The 22,885-nt window shown below is 45.7% G+C and overlaps 2 protein-coding genes across 16 annotated transcripts in view; one reads left to right on the top strand and one right to left on the bottom strand.

The window, feature by feature from the left end:
- The window catches only part of BCO1 (beta-carotene oxygenase 1), a 37,459-nt gene extending 31,937 nt beyond the window's left edge, over nucleotides 1-5,522 (top strand). For 6 of the 7 annotated variants that reach the window (XM_082711045.1, XM_082711050.1, XM_082711049.1 and 3 more), the window contains 3 exons: nucleotides 241-335; nucleotides 1,484-1,595; nucleotides 3,550-5,522. In XM_082711045.1, coding sequence (XP_082567171.1) covers nucleotides 241-335; nucleotides 1,484-1,595; nucleotides 3,550-3,779 — 437 coding nt within the window. In that variant the 3' untranslated portion in view covers nucleotides 3,780-5,522. The remainder of the gene's footprint in view (nucleotides 1-240; nucleotides 336-1,483; nucleotides 1,596-3,549) is intronic. The other variant, XM_082711046.1, reaches the window with a different exon arrangement.
- Nucleotides 1-22,885, bottom strand: part of LOC309853205 (polycystin-1-like protein 2) — a 160,645-nt gene that overhangs the window by 135,804 nt on the left and 1,956 nt on the right. For 6 of the 9 annotated variants that reach the window (XR_014305565.1, XR_014305566.1, XR_014305567.1 and 3 more), the window contains exon 2: nucleotides 18,166-18,228. Coding sequence is in view for 1 of the 9 variants with exons in the window: in XM_082711039.1 (XP_082567165.1) it covers nucleotides 18,166-18,228 (63 nt within the window). In the remaining 8 variants the exon portion in view is untranslated. Of the gene's footprint in view, nucleotides 1-3,839; nucleotides 3,915-5,968; nucleotides 6,095-18,165; nucleotides 18,229-22,885 lie in introns of those variants that run through there. The other 3 variants (XR_014305570.1, XR_014305572.1, XR_014305571.1) reach the window with 2 other exon arrangements.

The raw sequence follows: 22,885 nt of genomic DNA, 5'->3' as shown, positions 1-22,885 counted from the left end.
CACTTAAAAAACGAGGTCTATCTTTCCTTGCTCCTGAACCTTCTCATAGAGCCAGGGTAATTATCAGAGGTTCCCTCCCCCTGCACTGTTACAACCTTGATCTAATCCAGGCCCTGAAGCAAGTTCAGCGATCCTGGATCGGGAGCTGTTTTTGTGGACAGGACGCCGAGTCTGGCATGAAACGTGGAGGCTCCCAGTCTTCAGCGATGGGGGCTTCACTGGTTGTGTCATTCTCTCCAGGCTTAGAGCTGCCTCGGATCAATTATGCTCGCAATGGGAAGCGATATCGCTACGTCTTTGCTGCCGAAGTTCAGTGGAGTCCTATCCCAACCAAGGTACTGATCCCTGCGTGACTTGGGCTGGCGCGCCCTATGACGATTGTGTCTGCCTGCAAAGCTAAACTCCAGGTTCTCAGACTGGGTGACCTTGATCAGAAAAAAGGAGGTCCCTTTGGGGCAGAGGGCAGATCAGAGAGTGAAGTCCGTTTGGACGGAATACCATGGAAGTGATGATGGGCCATCCCAAGAGAGGCAGCCCTATCTGATGGACAGAGAGGGTCCAAAGAGGTCAGAGCTGTAGGTCTGACCTACATTGATTTCTTTATTCAATACATGTTTATTGAGCACCAGTTACGTGACAGCATGGTGGCAGTGAGGATAAGGAGGTGAACAGGGTGATCCCGTCCCTGCCCCCAAGGAGCTCGCCCTTTCAAGCAGAGAGCTGAAACTTAGACCCTTTAGTTATTTTTACTTGTTACTATTTGTTGAACACTTTCTGTACCCCAAGGACTATGTTAAATGTACAGACATCACTTGTCTTTAATATCATTTTAAATAATAAATGGAATATCTTTTCTAAAAAATGCAAGCGTTGCAGAAATGTGAAAGCAAAAAAATTAGGGTTCACACACACACTCCCCACTAATCCCACACCCCAAGGGGAAACACGTCTATTAGGGATTAAGAGAAGTCCAGGGACTTGCACTTTTTAAAACAACAAAAGGATCGTATTACACTTTAAATGTTTGCATTGAAGACATTCATTTATTCAACACATACAAAAATGGCAGTGTAGCGCCAAATACCAGATACATTCAGGCTTTTGTTTGTTTGAACAACCATTTTTATTCCATAAGATTCAAAACATTTTATAAAAGAGTACGTGAAAGGTCTTTTTAATGAGTGTTTCTTAGGATATTTAAAGTCAAGAAGTCATCCCTAAAAGTCTGAATCATCCAGGAATGCTGGGCGGCTCAGTTTATTTTTTAAAAATTGGATGACAGGAGGACCTTTGCTTAAAAATGCAAGAGGAAGCTCGCTGCTTTCACTTTTGGTGCTACACTGACCCTAGGTAGATGGCATTTGGAGTCTATGCTGGAGGGGCTGGATCCCCTCTGTCTGTGGGCACTGATGTCACCAGTTCCCAGGGAATGCACATGCTCTCCAACAAGTCACTCCCATGTCTCTCCTCTTTGGATATACAGATACTGAAATACGATGTTCTCACAAAGTCATCCTTAAAATGGGGACAGGAACATTGCTGGCCAGCAGAACCCCTCTTTGTCCCCACACCGGGTGCCCAGGACGAGGATGATGGTAAGACCCCAGGAAGGGGAGCCCACTTGCCGCACTCTGCTTGCGATCACTCCTCAAACAGAGACATCGTCTGGGAGCAGTGTGACCCTCCCTCTCCAACCCCCGTATCACAGAGCTAATGGAAACAGGCTTTGAAACCCAGGTCTGTCTGAGTCCAAAGCAGTGAGTTTAAGGAGTCTCTCAAAACACCCTCACTTCTGACACCAACTGCAAGTTGAGGGGTCTCTAAGACCACCCTCAATGTCGATAGAAGGACTCATAGAACCCACTGAAAACTATTCTGTTCATGGTTCTGGTTTGTCATAGTGAAAGGACTATAGGTTGAAAGAAAAGATACCCATGGGACAGAATCCAGGAGAATTTCATTCATGGAGTATCTGGTTGTCCCTGGAGGTCACGGCCAACCCCAACTCCTCCAACAATGTCCATGAAATGTCACCAACCAGGGAAGCTCACTCAAGCCTTCATGTCGGAGCTTTTTTAGGGGATCGGTCATATAGTCATTGTTGGTTGGCTATGTGGTTCACCTTTGGCCTTCAGCCTCTCTGGAGGTCAAAGTGATATCTAAATCACTTTGCTAGGATAGACCATCAGGCTGGTCCCAGGTAAATAAAGATACTTTTTTTTATGAAGCAGGACATTATAAGGGCTTAGAGGTCACCTCCTAGGAGCAAAGGTCAGACTTCCCTTTGGGGGACATTAAATTGTTTACTACACAAAAGCCCACTTCCTTTCTACTTTAATATTCATTGCAATGGCTGGGTCAGAATTCTTAACCATCTCTAAACATGTATTTTCTACATGGAGCACCTGTAAATGTGTATTTGTGGCCCACCTCCCTTTTCTAGATTTCCACATGACCAAATGATCCTTTTCCTCCTTGATTCTGTCTCTGCCCCCAAAAATCCCTGCCCATACTCCTGGGATGCTCAGGAGGGCCACCAGAACCGTGGCTGGGGCTGTCCCACTGAGCTGCCAGCTGCTTCCCTTAGGTGAAATGGAGTGGATTTCTGCCTGGACCCTGTCTTCCTACTGGACCCACATGGCATGGCACACCAGGTGGCAGACCCCACGGTCCTGTCATCTCTGAGGTGGGAGATGGTTGGCAGCACCTCCTGCTGAAGCTGGCCTCCCACTGGGCCGGCCCAGGGCCTCCCCTCCATTCTCTTGTGGGCAGGGAGTAGCAACGTCTTCATTGCACCAAAGCAGAGGCCGAGGGAATGCAACTTCCCTAAAGCCACATACCCAGTGCCTACAGAATTAGGGTTTTAATCCAAGCCCGTCTGACTTCAGCTGTGCTCAACCACCCTGAGACCCAGGAGGCTTTGGGAGGCATCACGAGTAGTTGCTGGAAGTTTAGGGGCATTATTTCATTTAATCCTCTGTCCCTTGAGAGCGGGTACTTGGAATATGTCCATTTTACGGAGGGAAAGGCTGAGGCTGCTAGCGTGCTGCATGTGCGTACAGTGGGCTGGGCTCCTTCAAATGTCATTGCGTGTGGCTCGTCTGAGTTTAGCCAAGTGTCATTTGTCATTTGTTAGCCCAATGCAGCACAAAACTGATTCTCCCTAATGAGACTTTCTAAGTCCTAGGCAAATAGCCATCCTCCAATGCAGGCAGTACTTTACAGAACGCGCTCGTTACTCACCATGCAAGAGGTTCTCTCAGCAACCGGGGAGGGCAGGGAGGATTCACCTTACTCTGCAGATGAATGGACTAAGGTTCAGAGAGGTAAAGGGACTGGCCCCGGCAGGGCTGGAATCAGGTCTTCTGATTCCTACTTCCCTGACCTTTCCCTTCTGCTCCCACAGAATCTCAAATTTGCGGTCCTTTTGCTTTGACTCCATGCTTACTTCAAAGAGGACAGGGAGATACAGCTGAGGAACTTGCCCCTCCAGCTGGAGGGAATTTCAGTCTGCATTTTTACCAAGTGTCTCTTTTTGTTTCCCCAAAGGGATTGTCCTATCAGCCATCGTCTCTACCGATCCCCAAAAGCTGCCTTTTCTGCTTATTCTGGATGCCAAAAGTTTTACAGAATTGGCTCGTGCATCCATTGATGTAGAGATGCACCTGGACCTCCATGGGTTATTCATCCCGGACACAGACTGGGACGCGAGGAAGCCGGCCCTTTCCCAGGAAGAGCGGGACCGGGCTCCAGACAGCTGTGTGGCCCCGCAGGCCTGACTGGGGTGGGGCCTGGGCCCTGGGCCCTGGGCAGAAGGGCCCCACTGGCAGGCTCCTGCAGGACTGCGGGCTTGCTTCCTCTCTGGGTAAAGGGGAGGTCCTTCACTTCGTTTGCACTTCTTCTTTCTGTGGTTGCTTTGAGACAAAGGTGTGGAAATCATGCTTGTTAGTATCTTTTCTTTCCCACTTATTTTGGCCATAAAGACCTTGGTTGAAAGTGGATAAATATTGATTGATTAGCTCAAGCCCTTCTAAGAAAGCCTTTTTCATTATGACAATGATAGTGAATAGAAACTGTACTAAGTCACATAGTCAACCATCTTAGAATGAGCAACCACTGACATCTCAGAGGAGAGACAAGTAAACATCCATCGCTTCTCCTTCCTGCCGCCCCTTCTCGCCCTCTTGCCAGTAGACTAGCTTGTGGATCTAGGAGCTGTAGCTTTCTCCACTGTGACTTTAGTAAATTATGTGGCCAGGAAGGCATATTGCTTTGGGGTCATTCCATGCAAGGTATGGCATAATTTAAAATAATAAAAACTTTGAAGTCTGCTCTAACCGTATTTAATTTTTCCATGGCTTCTTTCTTCTGAAGTTCTTCTAAGGCAATAAAATAGAGGAGCTGGACAGTTTGTAGCCTGCTAGATGCCCCACTGTACACCCAGTGTACACCCAGTGGGACGGCAGACTGGTGTGGGCATCCCCTTCTTCAGGACAAGGGTGAGGGGCTGGACACTCACCCAGCTTGCCATGGCCAGGGGGCTGGAATCCAGGATTGAGGCCCAGGCCTGGGCTGGCATGAGGAGTTCTTGCCTAGCTGAGAACGAGGGCAGTGAGCCATCCCACTGTCTGTATGGGAAAGGAGGTTCCCCCAGCTGAATGCGCTGCCAGGATGGGCTAGGTCTGCACAGAAGTGATGGTAGTGACGGTGGAAGCTGGGAACAAGCCCAGAAGCGTCCAAGTGAGCACCGGGAGCTTCACAGATAGTCGAGTCTCACCTTTGTGGTCGAGGGGGTGCCTGGTTTAGACACCCAAATGCAGGCTGAATAATTCCAACATGCCCATGTCATAGGATTGGGGGAGCTGGGAGCCCACCCTTATTCTGCACCTGCCTCCTGACGTAAGTCTGAATTTCATTCGGTCACCGGTATGGATTCAGTGACATGTCTTGAGGGCAGGAAGGAATCTCCGGGGACACTGCATGGAGAACCCCAGAGGGGGCAGCCCTCTCAAGGGTAGTCTTGGCTTTTGCCCTCTGGCCACCATGAAGCCATACTTAGCTCGACTCACATGTAGGCTCCATCTGGTCTGGGGTTTGGGTTTTGTTTGGGGGAGTGGGGTTTTTTTGGACATTTTTATTGGCGTAATTGTAGATTCATGTGCAGTTCTAAAAAACAATACAAAAGAGATCCTGCAAGGACTTTACCAGGTTTTCCCTGGAAAATGCTGCAGCATTATAGTATAGCAGGACGACCGGGACATTGATTCAGTCCACAGATCTTTTCAGATCTCTCATTCAGATCTCTCATCTGGTACTCATTGCTGTGTGTATTTAGCTCTGTGCAATTTTATCAAAGCTGTTTTATAAATGGAATCACCTTTGAGGATTGACCTTTCCCAGCAGAACTGCTTGGAGATTCATCCCTGCTCTGTGTTGGGTGGTTTTGTTCACTGCTGTATCCTCCGCACCTAGAACACTGCCTGCTGCACATTTATCCTCACAATAAATATTTGTTGAGTGAATGCATGAGTGGGTTCCTTCAACAAACTGGTTGTTGGTTAATAGTGTACCAACAAGAAATGGCTATTTTCCTAATGATCTCCTGGGACGACAAGGAAGACAGTTCACAGGGAACCCAGTGACAGCAGCCAAGACACCCCGTGCAGGTTCCCTCTCCCTGCCATCCCGGATCTCTCCTCTCTCCCTTTCCCTGTCAGTTCCTCAAACCCCCTCTCCTGTCCCAGCATTTCCTTTTCACTCTTGGCTTCCATAGCACATTAAACAAAAACCTGACCCCTGGACATGGCAGAAGGAAGACCATCTCTGCTTCCTTTGGGGATCCCAGCACCTCCAGCCTTCATGAGATCTACTGGGAGGAAATGCCAGCTATGGTGGCCTAAGAAAAACGTGACTGAAGTCTGCATTCACAGAGCAGGAGTGGAAAAGAGGCGACAGATGTGACACTCACCTACTTATTATTATTCTTCAGATATTTGAGAAGAGGGTGGAACTAAGAAGTGCTTCCCCCACCCCCATTCTCCTCAATTCTGATTGCCAAACAGATCCAGACCTACTCACGAAAAAGGGTGCAGTTCTGCGGGGAAGAAAAATATGTCTGTGGTTGGTTTGCCTCGTTTGAGATGACAGGTGAGATAGCAGACTGATGAGGAAGGCTGGCACACCAAATCTTTTTTTCTCAGTTTCAAAAACACCAAAGGTCGATGACAGGATGCCCGATTTATCTTGGATCCTTAACGCCATCCTGTTTCATTACACACAGGCCAGGGTAATTAGCTCAAAAGGCCACAGGAGCTAAGACGCATGCGCTTTCTCAGGCACCTCAAGACAGCGTGTCTTCCCCTCTGAGCCTTCCTTGTTATGCTTCGTGTGGGTGTAACACATGACCAGGAAGTTCTACAGGAACAATCACTCAATTTGTTTATTGCTTTGATAAAGCCACAGCATTTCACAAGTGCTCTGAGATGTGTCAGGTACTCGGGGAGCCCTCAAATGTTTGCTGACCCACTAACTTGTTCCTCCAAAGGTTTTTCTAATTCGATTCCAGTTCAGGAATAAGCTGGATGTGTTCTTGGACAGATCAACTCAAGAAACATCTAAGTGCTTTCCAGCAACATCCACATTACTGGTTCACACTCACATCCTCCAAAAGTTACGGAGCGTCAGGCTGACTCCATTAAGAAGGTTGCTGGTCCAGGCTAAGAACAAACACCTTTGATCACTTCTTAAGTTGTTTAAAGACTGTTTGGGTGGCTTTTAAATGGCCAAGAGAAGTCTTTGCCATGGCAAATCAGGACACGCAGACAGAAGAGTCATTACCAGCTTCCTCAACAACAGGAATGAGACCTGTGGCCTCTACGGCTCAACTTCCTTCTAGGTGTTTGGCCTGGCCACCAGGTGCAGACACACAAACACAAACACACACACACACACACACACACACACACATGCAGCCAGCGGCAAAAGCTGCTGGGTCATGTCAGGAAACAGTCCCTTGAGGTCGAGCCCCAGCAGAGAGGCTGGGGATGTTCGTGGACCAGGTGAGCAAAGAGAGCTATGGAAGCGCTGTGTTGGGAAGGGTAGGGATGAACCAACTTTCTTCCCTCCTGGTGGTCAGGGAAGGCTTCCCAGAAGAGTGTGCCTTCAGGAGCTGCCTGAGTGTTTGGAGGGAGGACCTGGCCAAGTGCTGGTCCTTACAGGCTAATAGTATAGCTCAGGAAAAGGATTTGGGGACGGTTGTGGGTTGACTGAACAAAACAGGTGGGGAGTGATTTCCCCGAGAAAGAGCAGTTGAAAGAGTGTGAGTATTTGGCAAATTTTGCACACGCACGTATGTGTGTGTGTGTGTGTGTGTGTGTGTGTGTGTGTGTGTCTGATTATAAAAATCATATATGTTCATCGTAGAGCACCTGGTTACATTAAAAAAGAAATGAGAAAGACACCCATAGTCCCACTATCAAGAGAAAATCCCTGAAATCATTCTAGTGTGGTTTTTCTTCAGTATTTAAAATATTTTTTGTGCACAGCGTATATAGTAGCAATTGGTTTTTAACCTAGCCACCAGTTTATAACCTGTTTCTTTCATGGAACATATAATGCAGGTATTTTCTCAAAGTACTAAATTCTTCTAAAAGGAGCATGTTACTTCATCTTTGGGACATGACATGATGTACACTATCCTACTGCTGGACATTTAGGTTGTTCCCAATTTTTTACTATTATAGGTAATGCCAGATCAGTAACTGCACACATATTTCTAGAGCTCATCCCTCCCCCTGGCTCTGTATTCAAGCAGTTATTTCAATTTTTTTTGGCTAGATTCCCAACTTGGTTTTTCTGAGCCAAAGAGAAGAAAAACAAGGTTTTGGGTATTCTTTGAAAGGCCTAGGGTTTTGGTTTGATTCAAAGGAAACTGAGAAACCATTAGAAAATCCAAGAGGCTCACATGGTCAAAGTGGTTGGAGGCAATAGAAAAAAGAGGGGATACATGGTAATATGACTTCCATCCAAATCCTCCCTCCCTTCTTCCCTTATTCCACCTCCTCCATATCTTTCCATTCTGGGAAGATACTTGCTCTTTTCCAGGAATATATTCACCTCACTCATTCATCCATTCAGTGATAACCAAAAGTGTGTTGGCATTTAATGGGGAGCACAACCAGCACCTCAGCTGTCCTCGGGGAATGGAGGGCGCCATGAAGGACACAGCACCAGGAAAACAGACCAATGCCATTCAGTGGGTTGCTGGTGAGAAAAGGGAACACCCCAGGGGACACCCAATGCTGCCGTGGAAACCAGGGGAAGGATGGCAGCAGGGAACTAGGGGAAATGGGCGATTCCAGGGCTGAGGCTGGAATCAGGGGAGAAGTTAGTAAATTCAAAAAATCTGAACTGTGGGGAAGAAGCTGGACAGAAAAGGCAAGTTTCAGCTGGATCCCCAATTTATCTGTAGTCGTGTAAGAAATGGGATTGGCACTCGCTCAAAAGAAATCTCCAGTGGCCTCTTCAAGGACAATCAAGGACTAATAGTCATTCTTTTTATTCTATTTTTAAAAAAGATTTTATTTATTTATTTGACAGAGATCACAAGTAGGCAGAGAGGCAGGCAGAGAGGGGGGGAAGCAGGCTCCGCTGAGCCCATATCTCTGCTCCGCGGAGAGCCCGATATGGGACTCGATCTCAGGATCCTGGGATCATGACCTGAGCCAAAGGCAGGCTTTAACCCACTGAGCCACCCAGGCACCCCTCTTTTTATTCTATTTTTAAAGATTTCATTTATTTATTTAGAAAGAAGTGGGGAGGGTCAGAGGGATCAGGAGAGTGACTCCTCAGCAGACTCCACCCTCCTCCGCACAGAGCCTGATGCAGGGCTCAATCCGGTGACCTTGAGATCATGACCTGAGCCAAAACCAAGAGTCAGACGCTTAACTGACTGAGCCACCTGGGCGCCCGAATAATATGTTTTTGAGATCTAATTCACACACCATAAAATTCACTCATATAAAGTATAGAGTTCAATGCTGTTTAGTATGCTCAGTGCTGTGTAACAATCACTAGAGCATTCTCATCACCCCCAAAAGAAAACCTGTCCCTATGAGCAATCTCTCCTCCTTCTGTGCCTCACCCTCCCAATTCTAGAAAACCACAAATCTGCTTTCTATCTTCATGGATTTATCTATTCTGGACAGTTCATATAAATTGAATCACACAAGGTATGAGGTTTCTGTGACTGCCTTCTTTCACGTAGCATAATGTTTTCAAGGTTTGTTAAGTTGTTGCACGAGTCAACACTTCATTCTTTTTGTGGCCAAATAATATTCCCTTTTATGAATAATGCACATTTTGTCTCTTTGTTCATCAGGTGATGGACATCTGGGCTGTCTCCTCTCTCGGGCTACTGTGAATAATGCTGCTATGAACATCACGTGGACATGTGTTTTCATTCCTCTTAAGTGTATTCCTAGGAGTGAAATTGCTGTGTCACATGATCACTGTGGGTTTAACATTTTGAGGAACTGCCAAGCTGCTTTTCGAAGTGGCTGCACCGTTTTGCATTGCACCAGAAATATATGAGAGTTTCCATCTTCCCACTTCCTTCCTGACATGTTACTGTCTGCTGTTTTTATTTTAGCCATCCTAGATACAATGGGGGGGGTATCTTGTGGTTTTGATTTGCATTTCCCTAATAACTAAGGATGCTGAACACCCTTCCACATGCTTATTGGCCATGTGTATGTCTTCTTTGTGGAGGTATATCTACTCCAATCTTTTGGCACTTTAAAAAAAAAAATAGGCTCCACGTCCAGCATGGAGGCCAATGGGGCATAAAGTCACAACCTGAGCTGAGATCAAGAGTCGGATGCTTAACCAATTGAGGCACTCAGGCAACCCTCTTTTGTCACTTTTAAACGGGTATTTGTCTCTTCATGGTTGAGTTGTTAAGGGATCTTTATATATTATAGATGTAAATCCCTGATCAAATGTATGATTTGCAATATTTTCTCCCATTTTGTGTGTAGTCTTTATTTTCTTGATGGTGCCCTTTGAAGTACAAAAGTTTTAAAATTTTGATGAAGTTCAATTTATGCAACTTTTTTAAGTTTCTTCTACTTTCAGTGTCATATCCAGAAACCATTACCTAATCTATGGTCCCAAAGATCTCCTCCTACGTTTGCTTCTACAAGTTTTATGGTTTTAGCACTTACATTTAGGTCCATGATGCCTTTTGAGTTCACCTTCACTTACAGTATGAGGTAGGGGTCCTACTTGACTCTTGCTTATGTATATCCAGTTGTCCCAGCAGAAGAGTCACTTTTTAGGGTTGATAAATCTTCCAGGCAGGAAAAAAAAAATGTATCAGCTTTTCCTCCATCATTTCCTAGATGTTTCCTTAAACAGCAAGAAGAAACTGTAGGCAGCTCTTGGCTGATCCCAGCAAGGCCTTGGTTCAGAAACCAGGAAACCAAGATGGAAGGCCCAGTCAGTAGTGCATGGCTCCTTGGTGATGGCTTCTTATCTTCCTCCATCTTCATCACTGGGTCCTGGCAAAGTTCCAGGTAAGTCCAGCATATGTGGGCTTAATTTGGATCACAAGCTCTGGTGGGATTTTCCAGTATTTTCTTTCTTTGAGTACATCCACTGTGTTCCAGGAAGGCTGTGGGTGACTAGTCTTCCTAGAGATCCTAGCCTATCCCAGGTAGAAGGAGAGCTGGTGGTGGCTTTGGGGCTAGTGAAAAGCAGGAGTTCCCTGATTTTTGTCTTCAGTCTGCCATTGGGTTGAGCAGGCTAGAGACCTTAGCCTAGTTCGGGGTTTGTTAAATTACCATGGGAATGAACATGGGAGAAACAGTGATATGTTCCTCATTTGCGGATCTTCTCTGGTAAGGGCAAGAGCTGAGCTTCCTTACTCTAACAGTGTAACACCAGCTGACATGTATTGACAACTGATGCTCTCCAGGCACTGTGCTTAGCCCTTTATGTTCTGGTTCCCACACAATCCTCAGGATGCCCTGAGGGAGATCCTGGTACCATTCCCATTGGCTGGATGAGAAAACTGAGTCTCAAAACAGTTAAGTGACTTGCCCAAGATCACACAGATGGCTCCTGAGACTCCAAAGTCCAACTTCTTAACCACTACTTTTATTGCCTGAATCTTACTCACTTCTCCACCTTTGGGGCTTAGTACAGTGCCTGGGACAAAGCGGATCAGTCATTTAACTTCTCTGTGCCTCTGTTTCCTCCTCTGTAGAATGAGGACAGTAACAGAATGCACCTCACAGGGCTACAGTGAGTATTAAATAAATCAGCATTCCTAAAGTCTCAGTCCTAATCTGAGTTAGCTGAGGTTATGTGAGCAGTTCAGGCAGAGGATGCTACTTACAAGCCCTCAATGAAGGCTTGTCTTGCTCTCTCTGAGCACGGCCGCCTTTCTGCTTTGGTGAAAGAGGAAAGGGTCAGTCCACCCCACTGGTCAGTGGCATCATAAATGACATTAGCAGATCGTTGCTACACTCCAAATAGCCATCGCACAACAAACAGTCTCATCGGGCACAGGCAGAACACGGTTGCCTCGGGAGAGAGCAGGTCTCTGAGTTACCTGGTTTCAGTTCGAATACCAGCCATCTCCTGGAGTTGATGTGACAACTAAAGGGGATACTACATACCAAAGGCACAGGCCAGCGCCTGCCACAGGGATGCGTGGTCACAAACAGGAAGGCCACACGGGAGGGATTTTTGTCAGTTTGGTTCAACACCCTCCCCTTGTCTGAAATAGCACTGGGTGGTTTTCTGTGGCTGCTGGAACAAATCACCACAGACATGGCGGTGTAAGCAACCCAGGTTTCTTCTTCCAGTTCTGGAGGTCAGAAGTCCAAAATGAGTCTCATAGGACTAAAATGAAGATGCAGAAGGGCAGCCTCCCTCTGGGGGCTGCAGGGGAGAGTCTGTTTCCTTGCCTCTTCCTGCTTCCTTATCCCCCCCGGTTTTGGGTCTCACCCCACCTCTCCCATGATGCCCCTGCTTCAGCATCCCAACACTCCTCCTCTGCAGTCAAGATCGCCCACCTCCCTCTTATTAGGACCCTTTTAGTTATATTTAGGGCATACCAGATCACCGACAATACCCTTCCTATCTAAAATCCTTAACTTCACGCCATCTGCAAAGTCCCTTTGGCATCTGGGTTACATTCAGAGGCTCCGGGAATTAGGACTTGGATATCTTTGGGGGCCATTATCCAGCCTACCCCCAAGCATTGCCCTAGCTTGGCCCTTTCAGGAATGACCACAGCAGCACACGTGGCCTCCTCGCCTTCAGGTCCCGCTCAACTCTCACCTTCAGTGTGGGTTTCCTGACCCCAGTTTAACAAGCAGCTTAACTCCACCACTGCACACACTCCTGATCCCCTTGTCCCTTTAATTTCATTTTCCCCACAGCACTTTCGGCTTCCTAGCACTACAAAATGTACTTGTTTATCACAGCTTTGGTATCTGTCCATTTTCCTCACCCGAATGGAGACTCGAGGATTACTTCCGGGGCAAGGACTTTTCTGTTTTAGTCTCACATGTCTCCTAGGGGTCTGGAGCAGTGCTGGGCAAATGGCCGGTGCTCAGTGCATGAATGTTGAATGAACACGGGACCTGCTTGGCCTCATCAAGTTTCTCTCAGCTGTGAGTCTGGTTCTTTATCTTCTGTGCTTGATCGAGGCTTTCATAACAACGAAGGCATTGCCTGTGGTGAAGCCAATCGATTCTAGGCAACCTATGCATTAGCCCGTTCACGGTCTCCACCCCATTCCATTAACACACTGGCAATTTTGATCTCTAAAATACACATAACCTCAATTCTTATCTCTACCAAGACTTGCGAAAGTCTAGGAGGGCGATGGATGATTTGGCTTGGACACTTACTGAAGGATAAACTTTTGAGAACTCAGATGATGCAGAGATGGGAGAGTAAGTGATCCCTGCCGGAAGCCGCTGGGGTTTGTTATACTGAGTTAGACTGTTTCTAACTAGTCTACCTGGAGTTAATGAGTTTGTGGTTTCTGCAGTCGGTCAGGTGTAAGAGATTGGCTGTAGAGGGATCTTAAGCACTGGAGGGGGCATGGTGGAAGGGATTCAGGGTGTCCATGAGCTTCCTGAAACTGCACGTGAACTCTTGTGTATGTGTTTGCTCTTAAGGAGAGTAGAGTGCATTGCTTGAGTCAACTTCTCAACAGGAAAACTGGAGAACTTCTGCACTTCCCCAGCTGTGAGGTTTCTGTGAGTCTGTGACTCAGGACAGATAGTTCAAACTAACAGGCTGCGCACACAGCTCAGGGAGGTAAGGCATGCCCCCTTCTCATCACCCCAAACCCTAACACGTCTTCAAACTATTGTGTTAAAGATGCTGAACCAGGCACTGGTTCAAATCTCAAGTTGACTGTTCTCAGTTCTCATAAGACTCTGGGCATTTCTTGAGGCCCCAGTTGTTCTCATGGTAGAATTGGGATTGCTCTACTTTCTTTGATGTTTTTTTGTGTGTGTGTATGTGAATATGAAAATTCTTCAAGGGTACAAAATGCTGTAGAATCATCATGAAATATTAATGACAAAGAAAATAATGTGCCTTATTTTGTTATGTGGCAATAGACTGGATTGTTTCCTATGCTGCCATTTATCCATCCATCCATCCATCCATCAGGAATAAACTGAGATTCAGAGAACTCGGGTTACTCACTCAAAACCTAGAAAGAGCAGAACCTGATTGAAAACCTACTTCTGACTGCTACAGTGGCAATGTTCACCAGCATCACCCACCAAAAACACTCCCGAAGGCAGAAGGGAGGGGAACCACCTCCCAGAAGGCAGGAGGGAGGACAGGTCTACCAAAGACGGCACCTTGAAATCTGTGTTTTACCTTACAATGCATGTGCATGTTATAGTACATTCTATATTATGCCCATGCTCCTCTGAATATCAAAGAATTTCCCAGCAATCTTTAAGTCTCATGAATGTTCTGGGAAGGGGCTTCCCCAACTCTGAGAAGCTCTGCTACAATCTGTACCCCAAATACAATTTTCCATGCCAGATGTTGGTTATTTTTGAGACTTATCTTCTGCATTGGACTAGAAGTTCCTGGAAGGCAAGAGCTGAATCAGATTCTTCCTTTCTCCCTCCTTAGACCGAGTCCAGCATCCAACATGAAACAAGCACACAGATCATGAATTTGGCATATACTTATCGCATGCCTGCCTAACCAAGTTCAGGTGCCGTGGGAGAGGCAGACGGATCACTGCTCTCAAGACATTTACAACTGAGTTGGAGAGGCCAGGCTTCCAGAATCTGCCTGGAAAGGATCTTCCCAAGACTCTTGGCACCACATTTTAAAAGCTTGGGACTGTGATGCAGCAATAGAAGAAATGGTAGGTAATTAGACACCAAATAAAAAGTGTCATTAAATAGGACAAATTTTGTGAAAAGTGACAACCTGTTCCTCTGGAAAGGCAGCATTGTGTCAGTTAGAGAGCACACCTTGCAGAAGCAAAGTACAAATTATTGATGATGAAACGAGTGTTTCCCAAGAGGGAAAAGTTGAAAGCACAGTCACCTGCTCTAGATGCTATCTATTCTGCCGGAAGGGTCTCGGTCTCTGATTGCTTGGCCTTTGAGGGCCATATTCTGAACTTCAGTGGCACAGATAAAGCTATGTTCCTTTCTGACAAACATGGGTAGATTCTGGCCTTATTAGATTGAAACTGATTCCTCACATAGTCACTGAGCTCACTATGTCTGTGTGGGCCATGCAGTGAGAGGCAGGGGTACATGATGAAGGGTTCACAAACTTGGCAATGAAACGGGGAGTCAAAATCCTGGCTCCTCCATGAATCAGCTGAGGGATGCAGAATGGGGTTTTTAGCTCTCTGAGCCTTGTTTTTTTAAACCACAGCATGGAGATCCTAATTCTTATCTTATAGGTTGTTGTAAAGGTTTATTGGGGTGATGGACAAAAAGCTCTTTGCACAAGGAACTGAACATAGGTGGGCACAAGAAGTGGCAATTGTGGGGCACCTGGGTGGCTCAGTTGGTTAATCTACTGCCTTTGGCTCAGACCATGATCCCGGGATTGAGTCCCACATTGGGCTCTTTGCTCAGCCAGGAGCCTGCTTCTCCCTCTTCGATGCTCCCTGCTTGTGCGCACGCGCGCTCTCCCTCTCTCTCTCTTTGTCAAATAAATTAATAAAACCCTAAAAAAATAAAAGGCAATTGTGGAAAAATTAAGGAAGTAATTTCCAATTTCAAGAAACTTCGGGTCTAGTGAAAAGACCACTATGTTAACAGGTTAAATGTCATTCGTGTGATGGGTGCGACTATTTTCGAAGTAAGCATTTACAGAGTGCTTACTGTGGGCCAGATACTGTGCTAAATGATTGTAGCTGGATAAACTCATTTTTTCTGCACAAGACAGTGGGTAGCAGGAACCACAACTGTTCCCAGTGGGGCATCGTGAGGCTTAGAGGTAGTTTAAGTAACATGGCCCGGGGGCATAGCACAGCAGAGTGCTAAGAAGAAGGGATTGAACCCAGCAATCAGACTCTAGAGCAGGAATTCAAGGCACAACAGCGAAAGAGAAAGAAATCAGGAGAGGCTTCACAGAGCTGATACTAGAATGGTGAGCAATTCCTCAGGCACCAGTCATGAGAGAAGGAGCCCAAGGCAGGAGGAAAAGGCAGCTGCAAACAGCTTGGGGGATGGACAGATTTTTCTGTCCGGGAATTCAGGCGGCTGTGCACAGAGAGTTTGGGATGATCGAGAAGATGAAGGGGGGACACCTCAGATACCAGGCATAGGGATATGGAATTTGAACCTGGAAGAAATGAAGGACCAATGAAGGATGAGGAAGACAGGGTCACTGGCACGTACGGAATGCGCCTACCTGCTAGGTTCAAAGAGGAAATGACTCTGGGTACTCCATTGGAATCATCAGGCCATATCCCATTTTCCAACTAAATTACAAATTTCTAGATATTGTGTGTGTGCAAGTCTCCCCTCTCCCCTACTGGCCAGTAAGTTCCTTAAATGTCGACTCTAACTGCTTTTCTTCTCCCGCAAGGGCTGGGCAAGTCTAGGCGCCTGAAGAATCAGGTGGATGAGTGATGACAAGCGTGAATGAGTAAAGGAGAACCGAAGTTGTGAATGGAGTTGTGGGCTGGATTTAAGGAAGTGCATGTAGCTGGGGTGGGCCGCGAACCTAAAAGTGAAAGGGAAACAGAAAAAGTCCTAGAAGAAAACATAGGAAAACAGCATCGTGGGTGCCACGATGAGAAGCACTAGCCATAAAAGGAGAGAGTAATAAACTCCATTAAAACTGAACTTCAGTAAAATTAAGAATGTCCGTTCATCAAAGATGCTATCTGGAGAGTGAAAGGGAAGCCCCAGATAGAGAGAAGAAATGTGTGTTCCCATGTATATGATAAAGAACTCCTAAATATCGCTTTGAAGAACCAGTTTTTAAAAATGAGGGACAGCTCAAATAAGCACTTAAATACATGTATTTAATATATACACACACATGCGCTCCATAAATACATTCACACATACACACTTATATACATAGTTTAAAACACATACATATGGGGGCGCCTCGGTGGCTCAGTGGGTTAAAGCCTCTGCCTTCGGCTCAGGTCATGATCCCAGGGTCAAGCCCCACATTGGGCTCTCTGCTCAGCAGGATACCTGCTTCCTCCTCTCTCTGCCTGCCTCTCTGCGTACTTGTGATCTCTCTCTGTCAAATAAATAAATAAAATCTTTAAAAAAACAAACAGAAAACCCCCCACATACATATGTTCATATACCACCACACACCCACCAGAATGGGTGTGATTAAAAGACCAACACCACCAATTACAGAAGGATGCAGAGTAACTGGAACTCTCATGCATGACTGGTGGGAGTAGAATTTGGTACAACCACTTTGGAAAACTTTCCAGAAGTTGGCTGATGCTAAACATATTCCCACCCTAGGACTCAACAGTTCAACTCTTGGGCACATCAATGCAAGAAAAAAGTGCCAACAGCGCCCCCAAAGACTTGTTCATAACAGCTCTGTTCCAACAGCCCCAAACTGGAAACAGTCCAAACAACCATCAGCAGGAAAAGGGATAACCGTAGAGAGGCACAGTCAATAATGGTATAGTCACGTTCACGTAAAAACTGACTATGGCTACAAGCCCTAGAGCCCAGCACCAGGAAGAAACCCTCAGAGAGGTCGTCAGCCCAGACCTGCCAGGGACCTGGTGGGAGGGGAAGAGACTAGATTCTGGCGTGGAAGTCAGCTAGGAGCTAATCATTCCTAGGGCTCCTTGCTGGCTCAGTCAGTTGAGCATCTGGCTCTTGATTTCAACTCAGGTCATGATCTTAGGGCTGTGAGACTGAGCCCTGCCTTGGTCTCTGTGCTGTGTGTGGAGTCTGCTTGGGATTCTCTCTCCCTCTGTCCTTCTTTCACTCATGCTTTCTCTAAATAAATTAAAAAAAAAAAAAAAAAAAAGCAGCAGCTCATCTTTCCTGAGCTGGAAAGGATGCCACTGAAAATCAGAATGAGCATTGGTGTTAAAAGCAATGACAGACAGGGGCGCCTGGGTGGCTCAGTGGGTTAAAGCCTCTACCTTCGGCTCAGGTCATGATCTCAGGGTCCTGGGATTGAGCCCCGCATTGGGCTCTCTGCTCAGCAGGGAGCCTGCTTTGTCCTCTCTTTCTGCCTGCCTCTCTGACTACTTGTGATCTCTCTGTCTCTGTCAAGTAAATAAATAAAATCTTTTAGAAAAATATTTTTAAAAATTTTTAAAAAAGCAATGACTGACATAACCCTAAGTATTTACTGAGCATCTACTATAGGGCAGGCCCTGCTGCTGGCGCTCCACAGGAGTACTGAGCATCTATTACAGGCCAGGCCCTGCTGTCAGTGCTTCACTGGATTCATCTCCTTTAATCATTCTGGCCACTCTGTGAAGTTACTCTGGTTACCCCAAGTTTACAGAGTGCAGTAACTTCCCCGGGGTCTCCGAGGGTCAGAGAAAGACCCAGGACAGGCAGGTAGGAAAGCCAGTGAATGAAAGGATTTCAAGTGACTTCAGACATTTGAACAGGTGTGAGGAGCAGACGGATTACTTACATGATACAAATTCTGCAGGAATGACCAGCTCATTGTCCACCCAGCGGCGTACTGACCAGAATCCTAGGAAAAGAGCAGAAATTGAGTATTTTTTTATGCTTTCAGGTATATAAGCATATAATACCCAAACTAAATTTAAAGGGTACAGTGTGCAAAAGGGTGTGGCTTGAAGGGGGAAAGTAAAGTTTCTTGCACTGAACTTGGTTTGAAAGTAGATATTGGGGGCAACCTATCCCAAGAGCTGTTATACTGTGACCTCCTACGATCTGGGAGTTTCATTTCATGTACTTCAAGTCACTCTTCCTAATTTGTCTTCCTTCACGCAATGTCAGGTTAGGCAGAAAGGGATGAAAGATCCAGGAAACTTCCCTCTTCCCCCACCCTCCTCTCTTCTGTTTCTTTCTTTTCACAAGTATATATTTATTACACACCTATTATATTCCATGCATTGTTTTAGAGGTTAAGGATACAGTGATGAGTAAAATAGGAAGTTCCTGCCAGGCCTCATGAAACCAGTATTAAAGCCAGAGGAGACACACAATTCACAAATAAACATACATAATTCCAGGCAGTGATTGAATGCAGTGAGGAAAAATGAAGTTAGTTAGGTGAAAGACTTTCTTTTTTTTAATGTATGTGTATTTTTCTAATCTTTTTTTTTAAGATTTTATTTATTTATTTGACAGAGAGAGAGATCACAAGTAGGCAGAGAGGCAGGCGGCGGGGGGGGGGGAAGCAAACTCCCTGCGGAGCAGAGAGCCCGATGCGGGGCTCAATCCCAGGACCCTAAGACCATGACCTGAGCAGAAGACAGAACCCCAACCCACCAAGCCACCCAGGTGCCCCCTAATCTTTTTTGAAATTATTTTTTTATTATGTTAGTCACCATACAGTCCATCATTAGTTTTTGATGTAGTGTTCCATGATTCATTGTTTGCATATAACACCCAGTGCTCTTCCTTACTACCCATCACTGGGCTTACCCATCCCCCTACCCCCTCCCCTTTAAAACCCTAAGTTTGATTCCCAGAGTCTATAGTCTCTCATAGTTCCTTTCTCCGATTCCCCCCTTTCATTTTTCCCTTCCTTCTCCTAATGTCCTCCATGCTATTCCTTATGTTCCACAAGAAGTGAAACCATATGATAACTACCTCTTTCTCTGCTTGACTTATTTCACTCAGCATAATCGCCTCCAATTCCATCCATGTTGATGCAAATGTTGGGTATTTATCCTTTCTGATGGCTGAGTAATATTCCACTGTATATATGGACCACATCTTTTTTATCTGTTCGTCTGTTGAAGGGCATCTTGGCAAGTGGAGGCCTTTCTGAGGGGTTGATGTTTAAGCTTTGATCTAAGTAGAACAAAAGAGTAAGCTATGAGAACATGGCGAAAGAGAGTTCCAAGATCAGAAATCAGCCAGTGCAAAGGTCCTGAGGTGGGCATACATAGTCAGAGAAGAGGAAAAAGGCCAGTTTAGTTAGTGCACACCAAGGAAAGTAAAAGGTCTTTATAAGCCGCAGGGAAGGCATTGGAAGGTTTTGCATTGGGAAGCAACTTGATCTGTTGGCTTACGGGGAGAAAGAACTCACAAGGGATCAAGACAATAAGCAAGGAGAGCAACCAGGAGGCCACTGCTGGAGTCTAGGGGAAGTTAATTAGCAACTGTATCAGGATGGTACTGGCAGAGGCTTTAAGTTGAAGCTGGATTCAGGAGACTGTCTGCAGGAAGAGCTACATGGTTTGCTGGTGAGGACAGTATGAGAGACAGAGGTCGAGGATGTCCCTAAGTTTCTGTCCTTCAGTCCTTAAATGAATGATGCTGCCACTGATTTGGGGAATGATTAGGCTTAAGGGGTAAACCAGGAGGTTAATTTCTGACATGTTTTATTGCAGATGTCCATTAGGTATTCACTTGAAGCTGTTAACAGGCTGTTGCTTGGTGTTTGGTGGGGGAATCATAGAAACCATCTGAAGTAATGGATAAAGAAGATGTGGTCCATATATACTATGGAGTATTATGCCTCCATCAGAAAGGATGAATACCCAACTTTTGTATCAACATAGATGGGCTGGAGGAGATTATGCTGAGTGAAATAAGTCAAGCAGAGAAAGACAGTTATCATATGGTTCCACTTTCTAGTGGAGAGTAAGGAATAACATGGAGGAAATGGGGAGATGGAAAGGAGAAGTGGGATGGGGGAAATCGAAGGGGGAGACGAAGCATGAGAGACTGTGGACTCTGAGAAACAAACTGAGGGTTTTTTTGGGGGGGGGGGATTGGGAGAGCCTGGTGGTGGGTATTAAGGAGCACATATTGTATGGAGCACTGGGTGTTGTGCATAAACAATGAATGTTGGAACACTGAAAAAAATTAACAAGAAGAAAGAAATCATCTAAAGTAATCTCTTATGGACAGGAAAATCTCAGTGCTCCCTAATTATTAACATTTATTCATTCAGTAAATATTTCTTGAGTACCTACTGTGTGTCACTCTACTGGGTGCTGGGGAGTACAGCACAGATTTGGTCAAAAACCGTCACTCTCTTCATTACAGCTTAATTAGTTCACTCGTTTCTAAGACACTTCTCCAAATGTGTAAATACAAAGAATCAACTCTCAAGAGTTATAAATACTGAGATGCTCTCTGACTCAGCAATTTGGAAGAGCTTAGATTTTCCGAAAGAAAAGAGTTATAAATAGATTTGGACAAATGACAGATTTACTCATAAAATATGCGAAGACTGCCTTAAAATGAATCAGAAGAGACTGTCTCTCAACCAAATTAATGTTTACAAAGAGTCAACTTGGTGTAATGGAAAAGCTTACAGGACTGGAAGGCAGAAGCTCTGGGCCTATGTGTTCTCCTTGGACTACGTCACATGTATGACCTTGACTGAGTCCTTGACTCATCCCGAGTCAGTTTTCTCTTCAATAAATTGAATGTAAGTTTCAGTGTTTTCTAAAGAGCCTTCAAACTATTAAGTTCTTTCTTTGCATTATTTCTCTTGCTGGACTCTCATTCTTCTTTCCAACATTTTTTAATAAACAAAACTCCAAACTCCAAGGTGATTCTTCTCTTCCATGAGGGCTCATCTTTCAAACCAAAGTAAAGCAGGCTTTTTTCCTTTTTGCAACTGGAATTTTTTTTTTTTTCTGATTCTAAGAAAACGATCCACGATCAGAAAAAGCACAAAGAGAGTAAAAAGTCTCTACACTCATACCTCTGAGGTAACGCTATTGTTGTATCTACAACGTATCATAGGGGAGGTGTAGAATATTTATTGAATGAATGACTGCTGCTAGTATTTGTGAATTTTAGTCAAAAAGAAATTAAGGAAGAAAGAAAGAGGAAGGAAGCAAGGATGGACGGAAGGAGAAAGAAGGAAAAAATCCTTTCTCTGGGGGTTGTTTAGCCACTAAGGCAGCAGGGGTTGGTTACAGTCACCAGGGACTGAAATGGCTGGGAGCCTACCAGATCTCAAATTACTGGTTTCACAACAGCTGAGATCTGAAATCTATGGAATGTGGGGAAACAATAACACCAAATACACCATTCTGAAGGCTGTAAACAGTATCAAGGGTGGCTCAGTTTGAGCAATAACAAGGAAGCCTACAAAACAGTCCAAGGGCTAACCAGGAGTGGCTCCTGCAGCCGACAGGAGGTCAGGTTCTGCCCCACAGATCCTTCCTCCCACGCTTGGGCCCTTTCCCTTCCCTACAGCATCAGGAGGTGTTTTCTTGGGGCACCTGAGCTGACCTCAAAACTTTATTGAAAACCTAGCATCTTTTTGATTGTTAACTTCCCTCTTGGTAAAAGGTGGTTTTCTGGTTACCAGGGGGCATCTGGGCAGAAGGCTTTAGAGAGACCTGCATCAATCAGGGAAGAGGTAGTTGCTAGCTTCAGAGGGTCACCTGTGCAACAGGCAGACCAGAAGACCTTATATATGCTTTCAGAGATGGCCCTGTTATTGGCAATATTTCCCAACAGCCCACCTGCCTGAGTAACTCATTCATCTTTCAAAAGCAAGCTCAAATAGGACGTTCAAGGAAGGTCTCCAAGCAGCCTCACAGGGCAGAGTCCCTGTGCTATGCCACGTTCCTGCTTTCTGTGCTGAACTTACCGCACTGTAATTAACTGGTTTCTAGGCTGGTTTGCGAGCTCCTCCAAGGTAGGAGCTGTGTTGCATTCACTCATGTTTCAAGGGACCTGCATAGTGCCTGGTGCTTAATAGATGCCGCTCCAGTGCTTTTGCATAATTAGAGGTAGCAAGTCTGGTAAATGAGCACAGCAGGCAGGACGTAACTAACCCAGTGGGGCCAGGGGGTGACAGGGAGCTGAGGAACACTCCATCCAGAGCAGGAAGCTGCCCTTCAGCTCTAGCAGACTGCTCCGTGGGACAAGGGCCCACTGGGGCCAAATCCAGTGATTTTTTAAGATCTGAAAATTCAGATCCACATGTCAAATGTCCCAGTTTTTCAACATTAGTACTTCCTTCCATTTGGGAGAAAAAGATGCATGGGAGAAAAAGAAAAAGTGTGGCACCATTTCCTTTGTGGGGCAGTGCCTACCCCTTCCTTTTGTCAAAATGACAGAGAAGGTTCACCTCTACCAGGAAGAGCCTACCTGACTAATCCCCAGTCACCTCCAGTTATTTCAACTAAGGCAACACTCCCATTCCAGGGAAACTGGTTACCTGAGGGTAATTCTCTTACTTG

The sequence above is a fragment of the Mustela nivalis genome (genome assembly GCF_964662115.1).
Source record: "Mustela nivalis genome assembly, chromosome: 18".
Lineage (NCBI taxonomy): Eukaryota > Metazoa > Chordata > Mammalia > Carnivora > Mustelidae > Mustela > Mustela nivalis.
This window is presented reverse-complemented; position numbering and strand designations above follow the sequence as displayed.